This window comes from Aegilops tauschii, chromosome 4 (genome assembly GCF_002575655.3).
Source record: "Aegilops tauschii subsp. strangulata cultivar AL8/78 chromosome 4, Aet v6.0, whole genome shotgun sequence".
NCBI lineage: Eukaryota > Viridiplantae > Streptophyta > Magnoliopsida > Poales > Poaceae > Aegilops > Aegilops tauschii.
Genome location: NC_053038.3, coordinates 328,040,619 through 328,065,621, shown reverse-complemented (window position 1 = coordinate 328,065,621; position 25,003 = coordinate 328,040,619). Strand labels below are relative to the sequence as shown.

The 25,003-nt window shown below is 41.6% G+C and overlaps 1 protein-coding gene across 1 annotated transcript; it reads right to left on the bottom strand.

The window, feature by feature from the left end:
- Positions 1-292: 292 nt before the first annotated feature.
- On the bottom strand, positions 293-13,336 carry LOC109758413 (uncharacterized). Its single transcript, XM_020317266.4, has 17 exons — positions 12,859-13,336; positions 12,419-12,486; positions 11,835-11,901; positions 11,452-11,606; positions 11,287-11,357; positions 11,087-11,155; positions 10,649-10,749; positions 9,880-10,092; positions 8,737-9,048; positions 8,324-8,445; positions 7,939-8,065; positions 7,787-7,843; positions 7,632-7,718; positions 7,443-7,544; positions 7,279-7,361; positions 5,585-7,172; positions 293-1,136 (listed from the first exon to the last, which is right to left on the bottom strand). Exons 1-17 carry the CDS (start codon positions 13,099-13,101, stop codon positions 561-563), a joined length of 4,041 nt encoding a protein of 1,346 aa, XP_020172855.2. The 5' UTR covers positions 13,102-13,336; the 3' UTR covers positions 293-560.
- Between the last annotated feature and the right edge of the window lie 11,667 nt (positions 13,337-25,003).

The window sequence follows — 25,003 nt, the reverse complement described above, 5'->3', positions numbered from 1 at the left end:
CCAGGGTTTTTGCCTTGTAGCGGGCGTTTCGATTGCGAACGCTCACAGCGGGTTTCCCTGAAGTGCTTGAACTCGCTTTTCCTCTTTCCCTTTGGTCATGGACTTGGCTTTGGCTGTATTTCCATTATATCTTTAATGAAAAGGGGATTAGCCCGGTTCAAAAAAAAATATCCATATGTAGAGACCACGGCCAAATATACCCAAGAGAGGTAGTGTCAGAATTCCCCGCGCAGCAGAAAAAAAAGGAAAAAAAAAAAGCAACCCTCTCCTGAGGAAAGACGAGCAGATATTCAGTCTGATGCCGTTGATCTTATTAGCTGACTGCTCTGACAAAAATGTTGAAACTGTAGGTCAATTACAACTGCAATGTGTGAATGCTTTTGTACATTTTGTTTCCTATTCCAAGCATCAAAACATATTCAATCTACAGTGTCTCAACCTGAATCGCTAGATGACAGCGGCATCTCGTTCATCAAAAACATTGGCACTTTGGCTCCTCCCAAGTACCATAAGACGATATTTCGGCACAAAATATGCCTGACTCAAGGTTAGTTCAGCATCTAACCATTGCCGCCCCAACGACGTTTCCTTGCAGGTCGCTGATTCTTGACACCATCCGCACCACACGCAACTGCTAGCAGTTCATCCTTGCCATTGTCTTGCTCCTTTTGGATAACAGTAACAGCTTCTTTGAACCTCTCCCTTCTCTTCTGCATCTTTTCCATTACCTTAAGTATGTGTTTCTCGTCACATTCCCTTGTAGCTCCCTTGTCGCAAATATCTTTTGACGCTGCATTCATCATCTCTAACTGACCGCCTGAGCTTGCTTCAATCACTGACTTCAATGCTGCGTTTCTTGGTTTGTTAGGTTTTCTGTTTGGAGCAGTATCCTGATGGTCCTCTTCAATCAATTCTCCCTCCTCAATCTCATCTTCTTCCTTGGAAGTTTGGCGTCTTTGGTTTGCTGTTTTCTCCGAGCCCTGGTAGACTGACTGATAGTAACTTCTATTCAGTTTCATCCTCTGTGCTTTCTGATGTACATCCTTGTGTTTGGAACTGTGCAAATTCTTGTCTGCAGGAAGACATCCCTCGGTGTCACTTTCAACTCGCCTTATCTCATTGCCTTGGAGCTTAAACTGCAATAAAATGACAATATAGCATTGAGGAACAAAAGTCCGCAGATGGTGAGAGCACGCATGCAAGAAAAATAAGGTAAAAAGGTGCACATCGACTTGTACTGAAATGGCAAACACAAATAGTGCAAGAATTATATTCCTGTTCCATTGTTGGGTAAACAACTGCTCTTAAAGCTTTGACAGTTACTCCTTGTCACTAATGCACAAGGTGTAGTAGAAGCAAAGGACCGGGACACAAGAATCATCAGCAATTTAGCATTGACAGTTAAGATTCTACAATGATGGCCATGTTAACAAAGCACCAAAATAGGCATACAGAGAGAAAAATAAGTCCATTATAAACCCTCCAGTTTGATGTGTGCTCATACTTCCAGTCCCTAAATTCAGGACCCTGAACTTCCTAATCTGAACCAACTTAGACAGCTTGTTTGGCACACAGGGAAAAAAGGGTGATGCTTGCCAAACAGTGAGTCCTAAACATTTACTCGTGGATACACTATGTCCTCTCCTTGCTCATCACCCTCCCTCGATCAATCGCACAATTCTGCACTTGTGGTGCCACCTCGATGTGAGAATGATGCAACCACCGCCATTGTGGCCTTGAGTGCCACTTAACGCGAGCTCTGGACCGAGCAACGTCACAGGTGGACTCCGCACACTGACCCCACCCCCTTTTTTGGCATCCCTCACTTCGGCTGGTGGCATGAGAAGAAAAGGAGAAAAGTATAGAAGTGTTGGTGGTATGGGAAGATAGGGGCGATGTTGTTGTTCTCTTTAGAAAAAATGGCATTCAAGGCTGATCAAATCCGGTCTACTGGGCAGTAATGGGCTCCAATGCAGCTAAACACCCAAACAGGAAGTAAGGGATTGGTTTGTCAGGTTCGGGGTTACAAATTCTGGGCTTTAGACTTCGGGGTTACAAATATCTGAGCTTTAGACATCGGAGTTCATTTCAAACTGAACAATGAACTTCAGGGTTTAAATGACTGTTTACTAAGCAACAATAATTGTCAATTTTCTAGTAGTTACCAGGGCACATCAAACATCTGGTAAGATAATATTGTGATACAGTATACAGAAGTTACAGATAAAACTTGGTAAACTTACAACGCGGCCTAAAAGAAATATATTCCTAACTATCCTTCAGCAACCAGTAGGATTACTTATAGGATATTGGCTGCTAAATTAAGTGTCTGAGAGATCAATATTTCGTGATGCAGCACTGCTTTACAAAAAGAAACAACAAATATATTAACTAAGTGTTTCCTCTAAGTATAAATATTAAGCAAAATATACAGGCACAGAAAGTATTAATGCTTTCTACCAGTAACTGCATGTGTTAAGTCAGCCGGATATAAACCATGTACTATCATTCTTATGGACATGAACATGTTCTTAATCTATACTACGGATTGAAAATATGAACCTGAACATAAATGTAAATTACAAGTAACAAAGTTCTGGCTATTTTATTGATAAGATAAATCATACTCCCTCTGTAAACTTTTATAAGACGTCTTAGATCACTAAAGTAAATATGAAGAGATAATTACTTAAGACATAATATCCTATTGCTTAACCATCCATGTGTCTTTTTTTCCCTGATGGGGAAAACCAATTGAACTGGACGAGCTACTGTGGGTGTTCCCCATTTACACCTAATTAATCTAAAACATTTCTACTGGGGGATCCAGAAGGTATATATACACCTCACCACAAGCAGTAACTGGGAATATTCACAAAAATAACTAGTACAAACAAATTATGTAAGAGAAAAGGTGATTATTCCAATGAACTATTAAAAGTATATGGAGAAGGGCAGCAGAAAAATTCCTAGAATATAAAAAAATAAAAAGAAAGAAGAGGAGACACAGCCTGAACTGAGCTCAAATTGGTTTATCAAATTAAACGTGCAGCAAAACATAGAATATTTCTAAGAACATAGCCATCCTATTGAGCATCTAATTTTGACCTATATTATTTTAAAATGAAGACCAAAAGGAACGTCAATACCACAACATTGTCAGGAAACCCCTTTTCTCTCAGCATGTCATGTTAGAATTTAAAACCCAAGCTTTCATATACATCAGCGCATACTTCAGAGATTTCATTGGAGTTATTGGTGTTCCAGTAACAAACTCGAGTAGTTTGACTGCAATCTTGCTCAATCAAAATATCAAAACATGATAGTCACAGCATGATGCATGAATTTCCAGTCAGTAATCAGTGTGCACTGGAACCTGCCATGGATTGATGATATGTAGCATAATCATTTGAATCTTGTTAAATTCCGAATTTGAGAATCTAGCAAGAAAAACCTAAATTTATTCTCATGTTATTGATATACTTGGCAAATGAAACCAATCAGCATTATAGCAATGTGTAATGTGTGTTAACTCAGACCTTATTGAGTTACAATAGATTTATACATTAAGTAAAGGCATACTTAAGTGTAATTAGGCATTATATAAAACCCTCGGGAGATAAAATCATATGGCATTAATCAAGATACTAGTGAGAACACTTGTATGAGCACGATAGTTACAAGTGGATGCCTTTGTACTGACTCAGTGACAGTCAATCCGCCCCTATGGGATAGTAAATGCTACTATTTTGTCAAACAAATCGACAACAGAAAAATTAACAGGGATATGCCAGGTCATAGTAAAAGGATTAGGTGAAAGTAAAGTACAGCACAAGTTTAAAAGGCTATCCACTTGAATATTGAATGTGCAGTCAGAGCTCAACAGAGAGCAAAATAAGATTAAACCATAATAATCTCCAAATGTCACCAAAACTGACAACCCATTAACAGTTTAAATTATTAAGATCTGAGAGGATATCCGAAGTAAAATGTCTGACGTCGTGTAAGAATCGAACAATGTCTCACCTCAGGCCTCAGAGCAGAAATGGAAATTGATTTAAGATTTCCTTTTATGGGAAAAAATATACAAAAAATGTACAATAGTCGGTCCCTAAGAAGAAATGAATTTGCGATTAGTTCAATGGTTATTGTAATTTAACTGGAAATGTCAAGTTGGAATTTTAGTTGTAGTACATTTTACTGAGTTCATCAATGGCCAGACGTACAAACCAAACCAGGTACAATATTCTCATGAAAATAAGTACACAGGGAGGAAAACTGTCACTTCTTGAGCTTGGATCTATCAAATTTCAAATACTTGACATGAACAAGCCAGTCAAAAAGTCCAAAGCACTAGTATGCTGACATTAGGTCCTTGGCACACGTTGGACACCAAACACTTCAGCAAGCAACGATGATGTTACATATTCACAGCACACACTAGGTCACTGTTATTTAAAAACAAACCTACCAGCCAACACAGAACACACACAGACAAACATTATCACACAAAAATAGCACAAATGTACAGCACATAGACCTCTATAGTTGTATTTAAAATATCTATATAAATTGCTTGTGAAGCAACCTAGCATGTATTAATACAAGAACACAATCTACAAAGTACAAATGCGCAGAACTTTAACCCATGTATTTCACCGTCACTGTGTTGGCACATCAGGAAATTGTGTATCTCCATGTGCATACCATGTCCTGCTACTGTAAGATCCAAGTACTGTGACTGACTAGAAGCAGAGGATTCCAGGCATCATATATGTTGAAGATACTAATAGTAGAAGATAAATTGGCATTTCATTGACCATGTATGACAGTGGTGCAAATTAATACAATCACTCATTGGAGATAAGTATGCAAATGCCAGAGCAGGGAGCAGGCTATAATCTCAGCAGTGGAAAAGAAGCTAACACTACCTTGTGAGCGACTGAGCGTACATTAAAGTGCGAGAAGATTATTAAACAGCAAGAGAATAGCATCAGATATTGTTAAGTATGTATCCATGGCTATTCTCTAGACAGTAGTTATCCCGATACACGCCCTAGTTCAGAAATACCAATCAAAATGTTGACAATAGGACTAATATGGACAAACGCTAACCCATTCATCCGCAAAAAAAAAGGCCAACCTGTAAACAACAAAAATCCAGAATCCTGTTAAGTTATTTCAGGCCTTGTTTACAGACATGGAGCAACTATATCTGACCGATATCCAAGTTGGTTTAAAATTGACACCAAACTTTGGTAGGATCCCACCAGAGACCAGACCATCTAAAGAAACAGCTTACCAAAGGAGCATGTGCATTGTTCTGGAAGTGCGTAAATGCCCCTAAAAGATAAAAACATAAATTTCAAAGAAAACTGAGGACTTGCAAATTCCACCACCATACTGAGCTATGTGCAATTCAGTTTTGAGCAGCATAAAGCCCCACTCCTTTTCTTCCCTTTTTATGTGCACATATGTGCTGGTTGAAATCACCCTCTTGCCACAATAAGAACTTAAGGGAAAAAGATATATTGAATATTATATATGTGTACAACATTTCTGATTTTATCTCCTCAAAGTTTACCTTTCTTTTCCTATCATTCAAGCGGATGCTATCTGCGTCCTTGGGCTGAATATTCATGTGCTCATGCCTTCTTTCATCGTGAATGTTTGAAATAGTATTACTATCTCTCATATCACTGAAACTATAAATGGCTTCTCTAACAGTTTCCTTTGGAGAATTGTGCATCTCCACAGCACAAAGCTTCCTATCACTGATCATGAATTGGTCCTGCTTCAGTCTTCTCCCTTTTGAAATTGCTACGCCGAGAAGATCTTTACGGCTCATTGAACCCAGACCAGCATGGAGCTTCCTCTTGACTGGAAGAATACAATAACCAGTCTCAGAGGGGGCAGCAGTGAATGAAACAGATTGTTGAATGTTGTCAACGTGAACTAAAGAATTATGGTGCTTGTTATTTTGATAGTATTCATCATGATGATATTGCATGAATTTGGCATTTCGACTGTTTCTTGAGCTCAACGAAGTTAAACCAGGAGAAGACCAGTTTCTCTCAGGATTCTTGAGGTAGTCATTTGCCCGAGGAGGCGAAACGAGGTGGTAAGGATGTCTCCAATGTTCATCACTGCTTTCTGCAGATCTTCTGCTTCGGTACTTTCGCCTAACCTCAGGTCCACAGAACTCACCAAATCGGTAGTCATTGTAATCGAATAGTCCATCATCCTCGCCGTGGCCATGTCGAACTCTTCTAGTTTCCTGGTAATAACTTTCTCTATACATGTGCCTATCGATGTCATCAGAAAGCTCAGCCTTTTGCACTGACTTGTATCCATATCTGTGATCATGGCGTCGCTGCCACCCTTTGGCTAATGAGAGCCTCTGCAGATCATCTTGGTCATCATTGAATTCATGCCAAGAAGAACGGTCGTGATGATGGTTAGAGATAGTACTAAAGCGATGCATGCCATTTCTCAAAGCTGCTCTTTCAGCAGGTGAATAATCACGTCTTTCATAAACCTGATTGTGAACAGCATTGCGGCAATCATTACCAAGGAAAGTGGAGCTAGATCTTTTCTCTTCATGCTTTCTATCATACCTGCTAGCATAGCTATATGCTATTTTTTCTTCCTTCTCAAACACATCATGCCTTACATGAGCTGAACCTTTCCGCTTCTGTTCTTTTCTTTCTTGATGCCCATATTTAAGGAGACGGTGATCACTTTGACGATTCATAAATACGCCACTGGACATGAAATCAGGTTCATCTGTCTTGTCATATCTATCATCAGCAGGAGAGGGGGTATAGCTATGACTGTCACCCTTAGCACTTTCTTGGTCTGATTTACTCGAATGGCGGCAAAAATCAGACTTGGCATACACATTCTTAAGCTTGGTGTCTGAACAAGTAGCCTTGGAATTTGGATATCTATTAGCTCTCTTAAAGTAGCAATCTTCTGTTGATTCTTCAGAAAGCATGTCAGAATAACGAGGACTAGAAAAATGGTCCCTTGTAGAAGCTGAATCTCTCGTATCCAATTTGCTCCCAGTACACTCTGAGGAACCTCCATTAAGCACTTCCTTATGAACAACCTTGTCCACCAGATGGTTAGTGTTTTTCAAACATTTGACACCGGGATCATTAACCAATACTCTGCATTCATTGTGATTAAGAATACGGTCAACTCAGCAATCATTTTGCGAAATACAAGTAAAACCTTCTCAAAACAACAGGGACATGTAGTTCCGACTCTGCATACCTTTCAGCAGTCATGCATTTATCATTTACTGTTGAGTTGTCATCAGAAGTGGAGTGATTTGAAGGCGAAAGCATCATGTTTACCTGTACAATAGGAATAACTTGTAATAAGATATAAATCAGGAGATATAGCGGCAACATATTAGACGCCTTGATGAAACATACTTGTATCACAACATCAGAATCCCTTTCTCTTGGACGCCACATATCTGCTGACGGAAGACGTTCAAACAGACCACCTTGAACATCGATTGCTCTACCCTTTGGCTAGATGTGCAGTATTAAGTTAGCTCTCATAGACTGAACATAATTCATGTAATGCTTCCACCACAAGAAAAGTTTACTTCATATTACCTTGGCAACGTCATTACTTCCTTCAAATCCAGAATAAATTGCTGACTTTGGCATTAGCTTACTAGATTCAAGATTGTGATGTGATTCCTGTATACAAAGATATGTAAGAGAATTCTTAATAAGCACACAGACAAACCTTCAAGGCTGTGTCTCACCTGATCCATTCCTGACGATTTTTCTGCAAGTGATCTGGCTCCCTGTGTGAACTGTTTCTACAGGAAAAAAACAGTAAAGTTTCTCTATCACAATTTCTCAAATTATAAAGTCCCAACACAAATGTGAAGAAAAAATGGGTCATGAACCCTACCATGCCAAAACAATATTTTCTCCAACCTTCTTCATCCAGACCAAAATTGAAGTAATCAGTAAGATCTATACCATGCTGTCTCCAAGGCTTCTGCTGAAATGCTTCAATGTTTATGTCGAAAACCGTCCTGAAATAATAGAAGAATGGTCGAATAAGCAAGCAAGTACAACTACATATCCTAATAATGATAGAAAGGCAGAACGAAAGACCAGCCAATTAGTTGCAGTTAATAAATAAGCAAGCAACGGTCATAAATAATCCAATGTCTAATCGCCAAACAAAGCCATAAATACTCTTTTCGCTATCGCAACGAGAACATGAGTAGCAAAGTTCCGTGTTACACAATTCTAAGGATTTTGTGCTAGAATGAGAGAAGGGAGCATACCTGTTTCTTGGCAAGAAAAAATAATAATTCTTCTGAAACGCATGCTGGTGACCTAGATCACCTTGTCCTGTGATTGCCACTGTTGTTTTGTCAAGAGGTCCCTTGTAGCGGAGCCCGTGAAGCTGGAAATCGCAATTACATGGAAAACCCCATCATTCATCCAAATTAGTTATATAATTCGTTAAATTTACAAAATAGCATTTCCAAGCTACTACATGCTAATGTATCAGAAATCAGAGCAACGGAATTTGGGATGCATAATCAATGCATTATGGAGTGTACCGAGACCGGTGCTGAATAATCAGGAACTCTCAGCACGTCCCAATTAACTACTAGATGAGCAAAAATTAGCTATTGTTTCGACGAATTTGACACTAGCAAGTAGCGATCCCTCACAAATTCGCGAAGCATACCTTGCGCTGTCCGCCGTCCTTAGCAGATAGACTCTTCAAGAGGCTGGCCCGAAGCTCCCCCTCCTCGCACTCCTCCGCCCATCCCTCCTCGCACCGGCCGGCAGAAGGAGGCGGCGGCGCGCAGCCGTCCTCGTTGAGCACGATGTGGAGGTCATCCTCGCTCTCCTCGTCGCTGCTACTATAGCCCGTGAGCCCGTCCCCCAAATCCACAGCCTCGATGGCGTCGGCCTCGGCCTCGGCGTCGGTGGCCGGGTCGGAGTCCTTGGCGTTGGAACCGCCGCTCTCCCCAGCCGCGGCCAGCGCGGCGGTCACCTGGTCGTCGAGGTCGGCGTAGAGATCGTCGACGTCGTCATCGTTCGCCGGTGCTGTGGCGGCGTCCGCTGGGTCAGCCATGGAGGAGCACATGGGGGCACGAATGGCTGCTACTAGCCGGAACCGCTAAGCCATTGGTGAGCCGTGCCGCAGGTTGCGCAAAAACCTTGGGAGAGGCTAAGCCTAAAACCCTAGCAACTAGATTCTCACGGGCCGGTGATGGGACCAGCATACTGTAGCTTCGAGGCCCGCGACCGGTTAAGATTTTCTTCTTCTTGTTTGGGCCCTAATATGAACGTTAGGGGAAAAAAATCAAGTGAGAGATCGCTGTCGCAAAACTTTTTTTCTTGCGAGAAAGCTAGACTACCAGATTATCATGTTCAACAGTATGCACTGACTATACATCATTTACAGAAAATAAAAATGGCCGACAGTATGCACTTGGCCAAATTGGCTCGTTGTACTTCGCCAGATGAGTATCAAATCTCTCTATTTCCCCGCAAAAAATAACAATGACTGCCAGTATGAACTGAAATACATCATTTACAGAAAATGTACTCTGCACGTTACAATCGAAACCGGCTGTGTATTTTCTGTGTCCTACACTAGATTATCCCGACGCAACTATACTCGGCAATCCCTCTGTCCAAGTGTGAAAGGATCTTACAAACCCATTAGCCTCACATATGGATGGCGTGGGTCATGAAATGCTGGCAGGCAATCGAATTAATTCCTGCAACCAAACTAGGTCTCTGCCAGCTGAGTAAATTGGACACCGCTCTTGTTCTTCGAAGCTGAGTAGCCCACAAAGATAGACACGCAAACGGCCACCACTGAAAGGAGCAAGGCGAAGGCGGTCGCAGCATCCCACGAACGGTTAGGGGCTGGGCGGTATCGAGCAGCTTCCAATGAAGGCTGTATGTCCAGAGTCACCCAGTCGCAGCTGGCTGAGTAATGCTGGGAGTTGCTCCATGGTTTGCCGTCAGTTGGGTACCAGAAAGCTACGGCCATATTGCTGGGCTCGCCTATTGTGAACTGCGCATCCTGCATAGCCAAAGAAACATTTAAGTGCCAAACAGATTTAGTAACCAAAAGGTATGTTTAATCATTTGAAAGGTGTTGTATAATCTTGAAGCATGCAATTGAGACGCATTAATCCCTGTGTGTGTCAGCTTGCAGGTTTGAAGTAGATTCACACAAACTGGCCATCATCGTAAGAGGATGTGCTTGAACTTGTGTTGCAGAAGATATGAACGTCCGTACCAGTGCAGACATTTGCCCAAGCATCTAAACAGTCTCAATTTAAGTGGGTTGAGTGCCCTAAGTGTACCGTGGCAATAACTTTGTCATACGGTGCACGTATCTTATAGTACAAACCAGACATTTCCGATAATCACCCAACCACGGGAATGTTGCATGCACACAGTTTCCTTAGCAAGGCTGGCAAATTGCAGATCTAGTTGTCGAAGGAACAGAAATACAATGATATGAATGTTTCTTGAATCTTGACACTATAACTTCATTTCTGCACATGTCCCTTGGTATGCTGGTTTTCATGTAATAGTGTGGAAAATAATGTAATAAAATAGTAGATAGATACCTGCTGAAACTGGTCCATTGTTCTTAGGGGCCTTGAGAACTCAAAGTAATATGTGCCCTTGTCATCTTTCTTTCCATAAGGACTGTCATCATCCACAAAACCTGAAGAGTTCACATGATAGTAAAATGATTTAGTTCTACTTGGGCGGATTTGCCTTTTAATCAAGTTCAAGCTATCGAAGGTCCCAAAAAAGTCGAACATTCCAGAGATAATGTTTCATATGCTGTCAATTGAAAATCATTAAGTAGCATGCAAATTAGCGGGCAGAGGATGTGGCATTAAGAACATGAGAACATGTCCTCCTTGTGTACTTATTTGCTTCTGCACAGACGTGCATTTCTTAGCTTCTCCAAGAAACCATGTGGTAAAGAATGCATGATTAGATATCATGAGACCAAGGACAAAGTGTGACTGTAGTGATGATGTTCAATGACCTACCTGAATGGAAGGTCAGGGAACTGTGCCACCAAGCCCCATGCCAGTCATTTTGAGCATTTGAATTGTTTTCTGAAATGAAACCATTATGCAAGGTTGTCACAGAATGTTAATGCACAAAAAAATGAAAATGCATGTAATAACATTAAATAATTTTTCAAATAAAAATTATAAGAATTTCTTTGTGTCAAATAGCAGAGTACCTTTTGGGCCTATACCATCAAGGTAGCGGCAATGGGGATTCCATGCATAGACATCAACAAGATGGCCAAATCTACACGAATTAAGTATTTCAACATCAAATCTTCACATGCTACTATGCATAACGATACAAGTATACAACCACCATGAGAGCACATTAGAATTACCTATCACCTCCGTTTCCAGCTGCATTATCTATGTGATTGCCACCATAAAGACGTCCAGGAATAGCATTTCCAACTGAAAAGTGCATAATGTCGACCTCATGATCTCTGCAACTTTTTCTCGTACATGAACCAGGCAAATCCTTGCACCCTCCCATCTAAAAAGGCAAATAGCTCCAAGTTTGAGATATATGCTTTAATAATAGATCAAAAAAGGTAAAACAACATTGTCCATATATGCTCAATAGGCGCTTCTCCAGTACATAGTACAGGAAGAAATAAAGCTAACTACTTTTAACATTCAGCAGCACTAAACTGACACATATAGTTAGCATTTAGCGCCGTGACTTGATAGTTGGGAATAAAGGGGCTTAAATCAAACTTACGTTGTAATATGTGGCTTTTTCTCCAACTTGGAACATCAGAGCAACAGAGGGGCACTTTTTACTTTCACTGCAATATGCAAAACAAGTCAATCAAAATCACAGGATACTTGCTGCAGACCTGTATAGCTGAGAAGTAATGGTACAAGGGTAACATGCATACACTGAGAATATAATTGTTTTCTCCAATCATAAGATCAAAAGGCAATCTCAAATAAATCAGACCACCGTCAGGCTTTTTAAGAAGATAAGGTCATAAGAGAGAATGTCATGCAATAGCCAGTAATACAACTAACTGAGGTTCATGTATAAATCTCCCAGCCTCTATAACTGTCATGGCTACAATTGAAGTAGAACAATTTAGCAAGAAATTGATGTTCCAAGCAAAAGGAAAAGAAAGAGATAAGCTTTGCAGTTTTGCTGGGAGAGTTTGTGCATCAAACTTCAAAACACTAGAGCTGTCCAATGTCTCCAACCGAATTTGGCACACCTCAGAACTAAAAGAATGACCATAAAAGGCAATACAACTTCCACTAACTGTATCATGCAAACCAATAGAAGTGTACCAAATGAAAAGTGGAAAGTACCCTTTAGTGTAAGCATAGTCCCCATCAACTTGCAGCATGAAGAAAACATTGACGCCATCATGCACAGCCTGCACACACAGTCCATTCCATCCAAAAGTTAAACAAAGCCACCACTTCCGAGAGATCACACATATGGAATGCATCTTCCACTGCAAACCCACTACACATCTAATCCAAACAGCTACAACCTCCGTCCGGAATTAACTGCCGATGAAATGATAGTTAATTCCAGACGGAGGGAGTACTACAAATGACACTGAACACCTTATTCGACAGTGCACGCCAAACCCTGTCGCATAGCATCGAAGTTCAGGCATCCACTAGTCATCATTTCAGCAACTGAGGCTGCTATATTTTTACGATCCACCTTGTTTCTCGAGATCCACAAATTCCTGTACGGGGAGCTATAGAGAGAGCATGGCGGGACACAGGGGGCGAACCTTGACGGCGACCTTGCCACCGGTGTAGGCCTTGTCGTCGTCGGGGTCCAGCGCCGGGAGCAACGCGAACTCCGAGGCCTCAACGGCCTCCCAGTCGGCGGGGTGCCCGTCCAGGGTCACCTCCCCGGGGCGGAACTCCGCGACCACGCGACCACCGCCGCCGGCGCAGGTGGGAGCCTCGCCGTGGTGCTCGTGCGCGGCGGCGCAGGCCACCAGGGCCGCCGCGACAAGGAGGAGTCTCATGAAGGCAGAAGGGTGGATCGAGGCGTCGTGGTGGACGCCCGGGGCACGTGCGTTCCCGGGACGGCGAGAAGCTCGAGGTTGGTTTGTTCGGGCTGGTCCACGCGGCGGCGGCGGCGTAGAGAAGGCGCCTCCGACTCGCCGGCTTGGTTCGGTAGCGTGGAATTTTGCGTCCTCCGTGACCTGCCTGAATTGACGGTAATGTCCCTGGGAGGTGTCTTTTGCGCGTGGCGGGTGGAAGACCGGCGGAATGATGGGAGGGGGTCAGGCTAGTCATAGTGGGAGTAACTTAGCCAGTAACATAGCGTACTTCAAGAAATTTTTATTTATGTGGCAAGTATTTAATGTGAGGTGGTAACATAATATGTTAGTGTAACATAGCACTTCCCAAGACAAGATGAGTCTACAAGCTAATAAATAAAGCCATCTATGACACTACTACCATGTTACTTTGCATTATGAAGATAGTAACTTAGACTAGTGTCATGCATATAACACTAGTCTAAGTTACTTCCCACTATGACCAGCCTGAGGCTAGTCACAGTGGCGGTGCCAGAAATGTTGTCTTGCGTAGTCAATTTAAAACTGTGTAGTCAAATATATGAATTTATACAATTTGTTTCAATATTTCTGCATCTATATGCTAGTTTTATCAAAAAGTTGGGTAGTCAATTGACTGCCCAGCTTGTACGTGGCTTCGCCACTGGCTAGTCATAGTGGGAATAACTTAGATAGTAACATAGCGCATTTCAAGAAATTTTTGCTTATATGGTATGTAGTTAATGAGGAGATAGTTGTTTAGAGTAACATAATATGTTACTGTAACAGAGCGCAAAATAGATGGGAAGGTGGTAACATCACACTTATCTAGACAAAATAGATGATGTGACATGTAATTAATGAAGAGAGGCATGTTATAACATAGCTAGTTACTGTAACATCACACATATCAAGAAAAGATGAGTCTACAACGTAATAAATGAAGTGATGCATGACACAACACATATGTTACTACCCACTGTGGAGGTAGTAACATAGACTAGTAACATATACATGTTACTGCTGTAAGTTACTACCCACTGTGACTAGTCTTTAGGGGATTTCACGGCGTCGACCGGAGACGTGAGATCTGGCCGTTTAACCAGTTTGATAGTTGGATGGTCAGGTAAAACCCGAAAGTGTTCTTCTCCTCATGAGCTTCAATGCATCTGCCTCTCTCCTTTTTTGCGAGGGAAAATGCATCTACCATTTGAACAGTAAAATTAGAACAATAAAAAATCTAACATTACTTAATGTTGTACATACATGCAATTTTTTTGTTATATTTTTGAGGATTGATTTATTTATTTTTCCAGAGCGTTATAATGTTTTTTCTTCATGAAACTTTGCGTGTACATAAAAGATTTAGCGACATTTGTTGTCAAAAAGATTCAGATTTTTTATTGTGTTCACTATTTTTTCTGGTAACTGTTCATGAGAAGTATTTGAGTTTGCGACTAAAAAGTCATGTTGGAAATATGCCCTAGAGGCAATAATATTCGTACTATTATATTTTTATATTCATAATTAAGAGTTTATATTTCATGCTATAATTGTTATGATCGATTCTGGATTATGTGATTCGGTGCAAAACTCATATGCGCGTGTGGAATTATAAAACGGTTAAACAAAACCTTCCTAGTCTTGCTTTTGGGACTATCTCAAGTGTTGTTGGTGATCGCGTTTTCTAGATCTTAGGATATCATTAAGTGTAACGATATGTAGGGTAACGCGACACAAAACAAAAAATTTCCGACCTACGCACCAGCCCAGGACCACTATGGAGACTGCATGCATGGTTTGATCTTTTTCGTTACCGACTCGTAGCGCAGCGGGAAGTAGAGTCGATGACGATCGGCGGTGCAGATCCCCGCAGCTAGGATTTACAACCTCCCAACTGCGAGGATGTATACCCTCATCTGCTCCTCAGACAGCCCTCCGGGAGGCGGTCGAACAGTCCCCCGGACGGTGTCGCAGACAGCCCTTCGGGAGGACCTTCGAAACTCGAACGGTCACTCGGACAGCCCTTCGGGAGGACCTTTGAAACTCGGACGGCCCTTCGGGAGGCACTCACAAACTAAGACCGAAACTATGATCTCTCTACAGAGTTGCACACATACGGTGTCATCTATCCGGCAGGGCTTCGCCGTCCAGAACTAGTTCCTGCCGAAACCCAGACAGCCTTTCGGCTCTACGAAACTATTTTGCGGGGAGGGAGAGAGAAGCCAGATCATTGCATGGCACTTGTATGTGAGAAGGGATGAGTGTGGAGGGCTGCCCCTCCACCTCTATTTATAGGAAATCCCAAGGGGTAGGGTAGTTTCACACAAAAACCCAAAATGCACATGAATGAAGTCCTTCCACAAGGACCTAGGAGTGAAACCAATGAACAAGAGGGTCCCCAAGGGGGGATACCCCATGTGGCCGGCCACACCCCCATGAGGGGCCCAAAAAATGGCTCCTATCCATCCATGTCATCCGCAAGATCTTTTGGAGCAAAGCCCCAAAAGGTGGCTTTCCATAAAGTAACCATAAAGCTGATTTTCACTATTCACGATGACATTTTTCAGCGTCTGATCAAACTGAAAATATTTATGTGGGCTAAGAACATTTCCGGTACCCATTAAAATCATTTTCAACGCGTTCCGAAACAATTCCGGTTTTAGTGATTTTCATCTGCGAAACGCATCTGAAGTGGCTCCGGCAGCTCCGGAACATTTCCGGTTTTTATCTCAGAAAATTCCAAAAAGCTTCCAGAATGATTATGGCATCCTCATGTGCCGAAACCAATTTGACTTAATGGTGTATCCCGAAACAAATTTTCAGTATCATCGAAACTTATCCGATGACCTCTCTCTGCGGTACGATTCCGCTGTCCGAAACTTTTCGGTGTCCGAAACTTTTTCGGTGATTTTCTCTCAGACTCCCTGTCTAGTATTCAGCAGATAGATGACCCTTAAGCATGTGACCCTATAGGTTCGGTGAAGTATAGACATGACCCGGAACCCCTTCCGATCAATGATCAACATCGGAGCCGTGGACACCCATATTGACCCCTATACCCACACGAATAAATATTCAAGTGAACCTCCAGTTACCGTGTGTTATTCCTGTTGCTTCGCGATATGTTACAAATAGCCGAGGTGAGACATATTGGCATTCCCGTGGATCAACAACTTGTCCACTATGCTAGTTACCTCGTTACCAGTTTTGTTCTCTTTTCTCGTTTCGTGTTCCGGCATCCCCGTGATCAAATCACAAAGTGTCTGGCCAGACGATGATGGACACCGTAACACCGAGAGGGCCCGAGTATATCTCTCCATCGTCGGAGGAGCAAATCCCAATCTCGAGCTATCAAGTTACTTAACATACTTTCCCATGAACCCGTAAGCCGCCGTAATAGCCATCCAGTTACGGATGACGTTTAACAAACCCCAAAGTTCATGAAGCAAGCATGAAGAAACTCGATACTCTCATGGTCTAAGGAATTATGCAAACATTAACTATCTATGTGTTATAAACCATTAACTTGTGACGAATGTATCTCATAGCATAACATCAATCCGGGTCGATTCAACACAAATGTTCTCTTAACATTGTGCCCTCAAAGTTGCTGGCATTGACATGCCCATGATCAGGAAAACAAAACCATCATGCAACACTTGAGCTAGTCTTAGAGGCCAGACTAAGAATACTTCTTACCGTTTATTATTCCACACGTGCATATGAGTCTTCCTCCGAGCCTCGTGTTATTGTAGACTCGAGAACCATAGCAGTTATAGCATGGAACATAAAACATAATTATGAACTTGGAGATAAATAATATCATTTATTATTGCCTCTAGGGCATATCTCCTACAGACTCCCACTTGCACTAGAGTCAATAATCTAGTTAATGCTAATCCACTTCACACCTGTGGCACACCGGTGTAAATATGCTTCGTTTGTGGTATAGCCTGATGTCCAACGGATCTGACGACTTCAGCTCCGTGTGTATCTTTGCATGTCCTCGCGTTTTCACGTTTTCACAAAATTCATATTTTGTGTGGACTTGGCTTTGTATGTATGTGAATCACAGGTCGAACCTGGATTCCTCAGACTGAGTTATGGAGCAACTACCTGCAGTAGTGTCCCATTGTCAAAAGCCATCTTGGAACCATACTAAGTTCATGAATGGACTATATGATTCAACATCTTCTTTGTCGCTTCTAAAGCGTCAACATACTTAGCCCTTGTTATAGAATTCGCCACAGTAACTAGTTTGAACAAATTCCAACTAACTGTGCCACCACATTGTGTGTTACACAAAACCCTTAATTTAAATCAAAAATCACATGGAGAAAAGATGAAGACTGTATCGATGTAACATTTTACAACGAACTCTTCATGATCTCTGCTTGCGAGAAAACCATGTCATCAGTACTTACTCTAGTACTCAATGACATCTTTCACTGTTGTCCCATGATCAGTACTTTGATCACATTAGTATCCATACTCGCAACACCTTGGGAGTATCGGACGTATATGGTTGTTTTACATACCATGGAATACATGATTAATCCAAACACAAAAGTGTGTGGAATCTGCATCATGTATTTTGCTCATCAGTGTTTTGGGACACCGAGTCTTGCAAAAAACTCTTCCATGTGACTCCGGCAAGAATCACTCCCTGGCGGTTTTAAATGCTAAAAGGTTTTAGCACCTTATCAATATGTATTCATTGCTTAGCCCTATTAGGTAAATCTATCTCCATAGATCATTATGCCTAATATTGAGGCTATTTAGCCTAAGCACTTCATCAAAAAACTATTTTCAAATGAAGTCCTAATTCGTGTCAAGAAATTTATTTCCAATTAACAATGTGTCAAGCACACAAGGTTTTTAGAAATATTATTACGCTCCCACTTACTTTCTTGAATTACAAGCATCTTCGTTACCCATTGATGAAGTCAAACCCCTTTGACCATTTCATCAAAGCACGAAGATTCCAACTCCATTTTGCTCTCTTCTGTCCATCACTGGAACTCTGAAGTTTGCACCCTTACTAGCATCCTTTGGATAGACAAAATGCCTTGGACTGTAACACATGCAAGTCCTTGGTTTCATTTCCATCAGATGGAAATCCTATTGTCATCCATGTTTCATATCTCATGATTGAAATATGTATTAATTGCTAGTTCAACCCGAACCGACTTTAAGCATCGCTACGATGAAAACAACCTCATCATAGTCAACTCTTGAACTTGTTATTTCAACAGTCGAGCTTTATGGATAAAACATTTTTATCCGTATCAGTTTTAAGTTCCATAAATATTCGTTAGACTCTAAGTCTTCCGAAAGGTGTATCAAGGTCTTAATCTTGAATCACTTATATGGAAACTAACTCGGGTTGTATTGGCATTTAGCCAATTCCGGAGTCAGGGCCCATCAACGCTTCCTTGTGTATCGTAGGTATAATGTTGTCTAACAACAATATCTCGTTTGCGCACCTGAGAGGTTTGCACGAGCCTTGCCTACGTGGTTCAGCTACAAGTTCGACCGAAGTTCATACATTTTATTGTAGAGACTTCCGTATCAGTCGCAGTAGGAAACTCTGGAATTACTTCCAAGGTCTCTTTCCTTTGATCTGATGACGAAGATACTGTTTATCTCGTCGAGTTGCACTATTCTCCCACTCACCTTTTTGAAAGAACCATTCTCTTTAAAAGCACACCGTTTCGCGGCAAAACTATTTGCCTTGGTATAGTGAGGGAGGAATACCCAACATTTTGGTATAACCTACAAAGTAGCACTTGTCTGATTTGGAATAGGTTTGTAACCTTTTACACAAGCCCCATATTCCAAATGTTAAGAAAAGATATAACATGGTTGGGCGTACCATACCATAGCTTCATTTCAACAGACTCGATGTAGCTCTTTTCAGTGTAAAAGCTGCAGTCTCTAAAGCATCACTTTAAAAGGGATAATGGCAAATTTATTTATGTCTTCTTTGACCTTACCATGTCATAAATGGTTAGAATACATCTCCACGGACTTTTCACTTGCAGTGGTGTTCCGGGAGGTGCAAGTTATGAAAACCCTTTCACAACTCATCAGACATTCGCTAAACATGTAACTCAAATATTCCTTTGTGCAATCAAATTGCAGAAACATAATTTTCTTGTTACAATAACTTCTACTTCATTTTTGAAAACCTTTCGAATGATTTCAAAAGATCCAGACTTACGTCTCATCAAGTAAATATCCATATATCTACTTGAGTCATTTCTAAAGATAAATAAATCCACCACTAGCAACACTTATCGGACTACACACATCAAATGTATGATCACTAATAAGTTTGTTGTTCGTTCCTTATGGCCTGTGAACGGTATTTTAGTCACTTCACTTTTTGGAGGAAAGTTGCAAGTGTCAGATGATTCAAAATCAAAAAGACTTCAAAATCCATCATAATGGAATTTTCCATGCGGGTTTCTCCAATGTGACCAAATGTAGTGCCACACTTGTGTGGTATTCTTTTAGTCTTGCGACATTTAGCGTCAGTGTTATGAATGTATCATATTACCATCAATATTCATAACATACATCCCATCTTGGATGGAAGCATGGCCCTTCATGTTATTCATAATACTTAACAACAATTGTTTTTTATGAACAACTCTTTTGCAACAAACATTGTGCAATGGGCTAGAGTGTATGAAACTCTAAAATGAATTATGAAAGTAAACCCAGAGGTATTGTATTATTATCAATATTCATAACATACATCTCATTCATAATGAAAGTATGGCCCTTGTGTTATTCATAACATCGAACATAAAAAGTTCTCTTATGAACAACCTTCTTGCAAGATACCTTATGCAATGGGCTAGAGTTTGTAAAACTCTAAATGAATTATGAAAATAAATACAGACGGCAATACACCGATGGAAGGTATAGTAACATTTACTATGTTCCCTGTGTATACCTTAACCTCATTTCTGGCTAGTCCTTTTAGGCCATAGTAGCTCTTACATTGATTCGTAACAGAATGCAATCGAGCGGGTATCTTTGTGATTAACTCACAATACCCAAGAATTAGTGATTAACATGTTTAACCATAATTCCCAAGAACTATATCTTTGACCAGCCTACTATACATCAAAAACTTGTATGACATTCATACATGAGCTGGATATTCCAGTCATCTTTCTTTCTGCCTTTATACTTCTAACAATTTAACTTTTAGTATTTCTCCTACTCGCAAAAGAAGCACCCAACTTAAGAGTGGCGTTAGCCCCGGACTTCCTAGGCATGTAAGTCATACTAACACCCTTTGGACACTTCCTTTCTCTTTAAGTTGTTGTTTTATTCACCTTTCATTATATGACAGACGTTCTTTTGGATACCTTTCCCAACAGTCAAATGCATAGTAAACACTTTTACTAATACTTGCAAACAAACATTGCTTTGTTTGTATCTGAAAATAATTTCCAGTTCCATGAATATCATATAACTATCCCAACTTTCGAAGTTTGGGTTTCATGGAAGCAAACATATTCCACTTGACCGTAACAGAATTCTAGCTTTTGGATCGAAGGACGAGAGTCACATGATCCATAGCATTAGCGGGAGGATACAGAAAGCATGCGATAGGACAAAGTCCTTCTCGGCACTTTTGAGGACAATCCTCATATTACGTTACCAATCATAAAGTTTTAACCAAATATTTAACAGCTATTCCATTTTAACAGGGAAAGTGGAATCGCGAGCCATTATTCTACAACTATTTTGCAAGAAACACTTAGACAGTGTTCATAATTAATTGCACTGACAATTAAACATGTTAATTCAACAGTGCGCTCCCACTCAAATCAATATCTCTCATAATTGATTTAGAGTGATTCAAGATCCATATTTCTATTCGATGCCATTGACGGGTTCATCACTGATGACACGAATTTCAATCGGTAGGCCAACTTGCCGATCACATCTCTATGTGATTCTTGTTCATCTTTCGATGGGCGTGTTCCGAGCTCAGGACTCTCCTGCCTGAACGTCAAAGACAACCAAGTGATCTTGCTGCGAGGTCTGACCTCACCCGCCTCATTCCTCTCGATTCGTTCGTGCTCATGTGTACATGGCGCACCCCGAAAAGATACGAATTTCAGACGGTGCTACACTTGGGTGAACACTAACTACTTTGATATTTTAAGTGAGAGATCACCCTAATAAAAAGCGACTACCGCGCAATCAAGAAGGGTGGATCATAAGGGATAAACATCTCAGGCAATTCATAATAGCATGATATGGTATAGCCCTTTCTGACGGAGAAGTCCTTCATTTCTTCGTCTTCAGCATTCGCGTCGGTGTTCACCTTCGCGAAGATTGCCACCACCTTGTCGATGCACCAGATAATATTGCTATCTCTATAGCTAATAAAATAAGTGCATTACTTAAGGTTGACACGCAGGTCATTAAAGCGACAATCATATGGCTCCAGCCATCATGCCGAATCATGACACGCAGGTCATGTTAATTACATCATATAGTCATCTCATACATAATCAAATTGAATATGAGCATTGCTATACCACATCACATACATATCCTGCAAAACCAAGTTAGACACCTCTAATTGGTTTATGCAAAAATTTATTTTTCGTGGCTTCTAAGGTTTTGACTTAAACCGCAGCTGCCAACGTTTTATCATCAAGTATGATTATTCAAGTTGCTAGATTAACATCTCGGGGTGTATGAAACACGAGATAATTAAATCTCAAGCCCCATACTAAACTTCGTCATACGCATGACCCCCGTGCAGATCATATCTGCAATGCCCTTTCATCTGCGAATTTCATCTTTCTTTTGACTACGGCAGAACCCAAAGAACTGATAGCACTTCCATGATCAATCAGGATCACGGATTGCCAGAACTTTGTCAAATTCCACCATGCTGTCTCGAGATTGAGCAAACGCAAATTCTAGGGAAGCAACAAGAACGTCGGGTAACAAATTTCATCTGTCACCCGCATAAATAATTTTTAGCAATAGATCTCATCTACTACCTAATTATATTATGCAATACCCATACATCTCTATGTATTCTAGATCGCAACCTGCATCTACGCATAGCACGGCTCTTGATGCCACTGTAGGGTAACGCGACAGAAAACAAAAATTTACCGACCTACGCACCAGCCCAGGACCACTATGGAGATTGCATGCATGGTTTGAACTTTTTCGTTACCGACTCGTAGCGCAGCGGGAAGTAGAGTCGATGACGATCGGCGGTGCAGATCCCCGCAGCTAGGATTTACAACCTCCCAACCGCGAGGATGTATACCCTCATCTGCTCCTCAGACAGCCCTCCAGGAGGCGGTCGAACAGCCCCCCGGACGGTGTCGCGGACAGCCCTTCGGGAGGACCTTCGAACCTCGAACGGTCACTCGGACAGCCCTTCGGGAGGACCTTTGAAACTCGGACGGTCACACGGACGGCCCTTTGGGAGGCACTCATGAACTAAGACCGAAACTACGATCTCTCTACAGAGTTGCACACATACGGTGTCATCTATCCGGCAGGGCTTCGCCGTCCAGAACTAGTTCCTGCCGGAACCCAGACAGCCTTTCGGCTCTACGAAACTATTTTGCGGGGAGGGAGAGAGAAGCAAGATCATTGCATGGCACTTGTATGTGAGAAGGGATGAGTGTGGAGGGCTGCCCCTCCACCTCTATTTATAGGAAATCCCAAGGGGTAGGGTAGTTTCACACAAAAACCCAAAATGCACATGAATGAAGTCCTTCCACAAGGACCTAGGAGTGAAACCAATGAACAAGAGGGTCCCCAAGGGGGGATACCCCATGTGGCCAGCCACACCCCCATGAAGGGCCCAAAAAATGGCTCCTATCCATCCATGTCATCCCCAAGATCTTTTGGACCAAAGCCCCAAAAGGTGGCTTTCCATAAAGTAACCATAAAGCTGATTTTCACTATTCACGACGACATTTTTCAGCGTCTGATCGAACTGAAAATATTTATGTGGGCTAAGAACATTTCCAGTACCCACTAAAATGATTTTCAACGCGTTCCAAAACAATTCCGGTTTTAGTGATTTTCATCTGCGAAACGCATCTGAAGTGGCTCCGGCAGCTCCGGAACATTTCCGATTTTTATCTCAGAAAATTCCAAAAAGCTTCCAGAATGATTCTGGCATCCTCCAAGAATTATCAGGCATGTGCCGAAACCAATTTGACTTAATGGTGTATCCCGAAACAACTTTTCGGTATCATCGAAACTTATCCGATGACCTCTCTCTGCGGTACGATTCCGCTGTCCGAAACTTTTTCGGTGATTTTCTCTCAGACTCCCTGTCTAGTATTCAGCAGATAGATGACCCTTAAGCGTGTGACCCTATAGGTTCGGTGAAGTATAGACATGACCCGGAACCCCTTCCGATCAATGATCAACATCGGAGCCGTGGACACCCATATTGACCCCTATACCCACACGAATAAATATTCGAGTGAACCTCCAGTTACCGTGTGCTATTCCTGTTGCTTCGCGATATGTTACAAATACCCGAGGTGAGACATGTTGGCATTCCCGTGGATCAACAAATTGTCCACTATGCTAGTTACCTCGTTACCGGTTTTGTTCTCTTTTCTCGTTTCGTGTTCCAGCATCCCCGTGATCAAATCACAAAGTGTCTGGCCAGACGATGATGGACACCGTAACACCGAGAGGGCCCGAGTATATCTCTCCATCGTCGGAGGAGCAAATCCCAATCTCGAGCTATCAAGTTACTTAACATACTTTCCCATGAACCCGTAAGCCGCCGTAATAGCTATCCAGTTACGGATGACGTTTAACAAACCCCAAAGTTCATGAAGCAAGCATGAAGAAACTCGATACTCTCATGGTCTAAGGAATTATGCAAACATTAACTATCTATGTGTTATAAACCATTAACTTGTGACGAATGTATCTCATAGCATAACATCAATCCGGGTCGATTCAACACAAATGTTCTCTTAACATTGTGCCCTCAAAGTTGCTGGCATTGACATGCCCATGATCAGGAAAACAGAACCATCATGCAACACTTGAGCTAGTCTTAGAGGCCAGACTAAGAATACTTCTTACCGTTTATTATTCCACACGTGCATATGAGTCTTCCTCCGAGCCTCGTGTTATTGCAGACTCGAGAACCATAGCAGTTATAGCATGGAACATAAAACATAATTATGAACTTGGAGATAAATAATATCATTTATTATTGCCTCTAGGGCATATCTCCTACACGATAGTCCTGAAACAATATTGAGATTATTACGTTGGAAGAACGATCATATTGAACCGACCTAATCTTGTTTGTTATGAATTGGATTAATATCGCTTGCATTCAATTGTAATAACACGGAGCTAACATGTGACATTACTCCTTAGACCATGAGAGTATTGTAGTCACTTCCTACTGCACCGCAGGCTTTGGGGTTGCTCAAACGTCACTTGTAACACGGTGATATAATGACAACTTACAGGTTCATCGGAAAGTTTGACAAGGGACTAGATGGTTTGAGAGCGGGATTTGCTCCTCTGACGATGGAGAGATATTCTTAGGGCCCTCTTGGTGCAACGACATCGATCATCATCATCTAGCCAAACACACGTGCTTCGTCACGGGGATGCCGGAACACAATAATGAGAAAGAAAAACAAACCCGGTAATGAGGATTTCGGTATAGTGAGCATGGTGAGGACTCAAGAGGATACCGATGCATCCAGGGTTTTGTGAAGTATCACGAAGCAAAGGGGGCATCACATGATAACCTAAGGTTCACTTGGATATAATTCGTGTGCTCATAGGGATCGATACGGAGTCCACG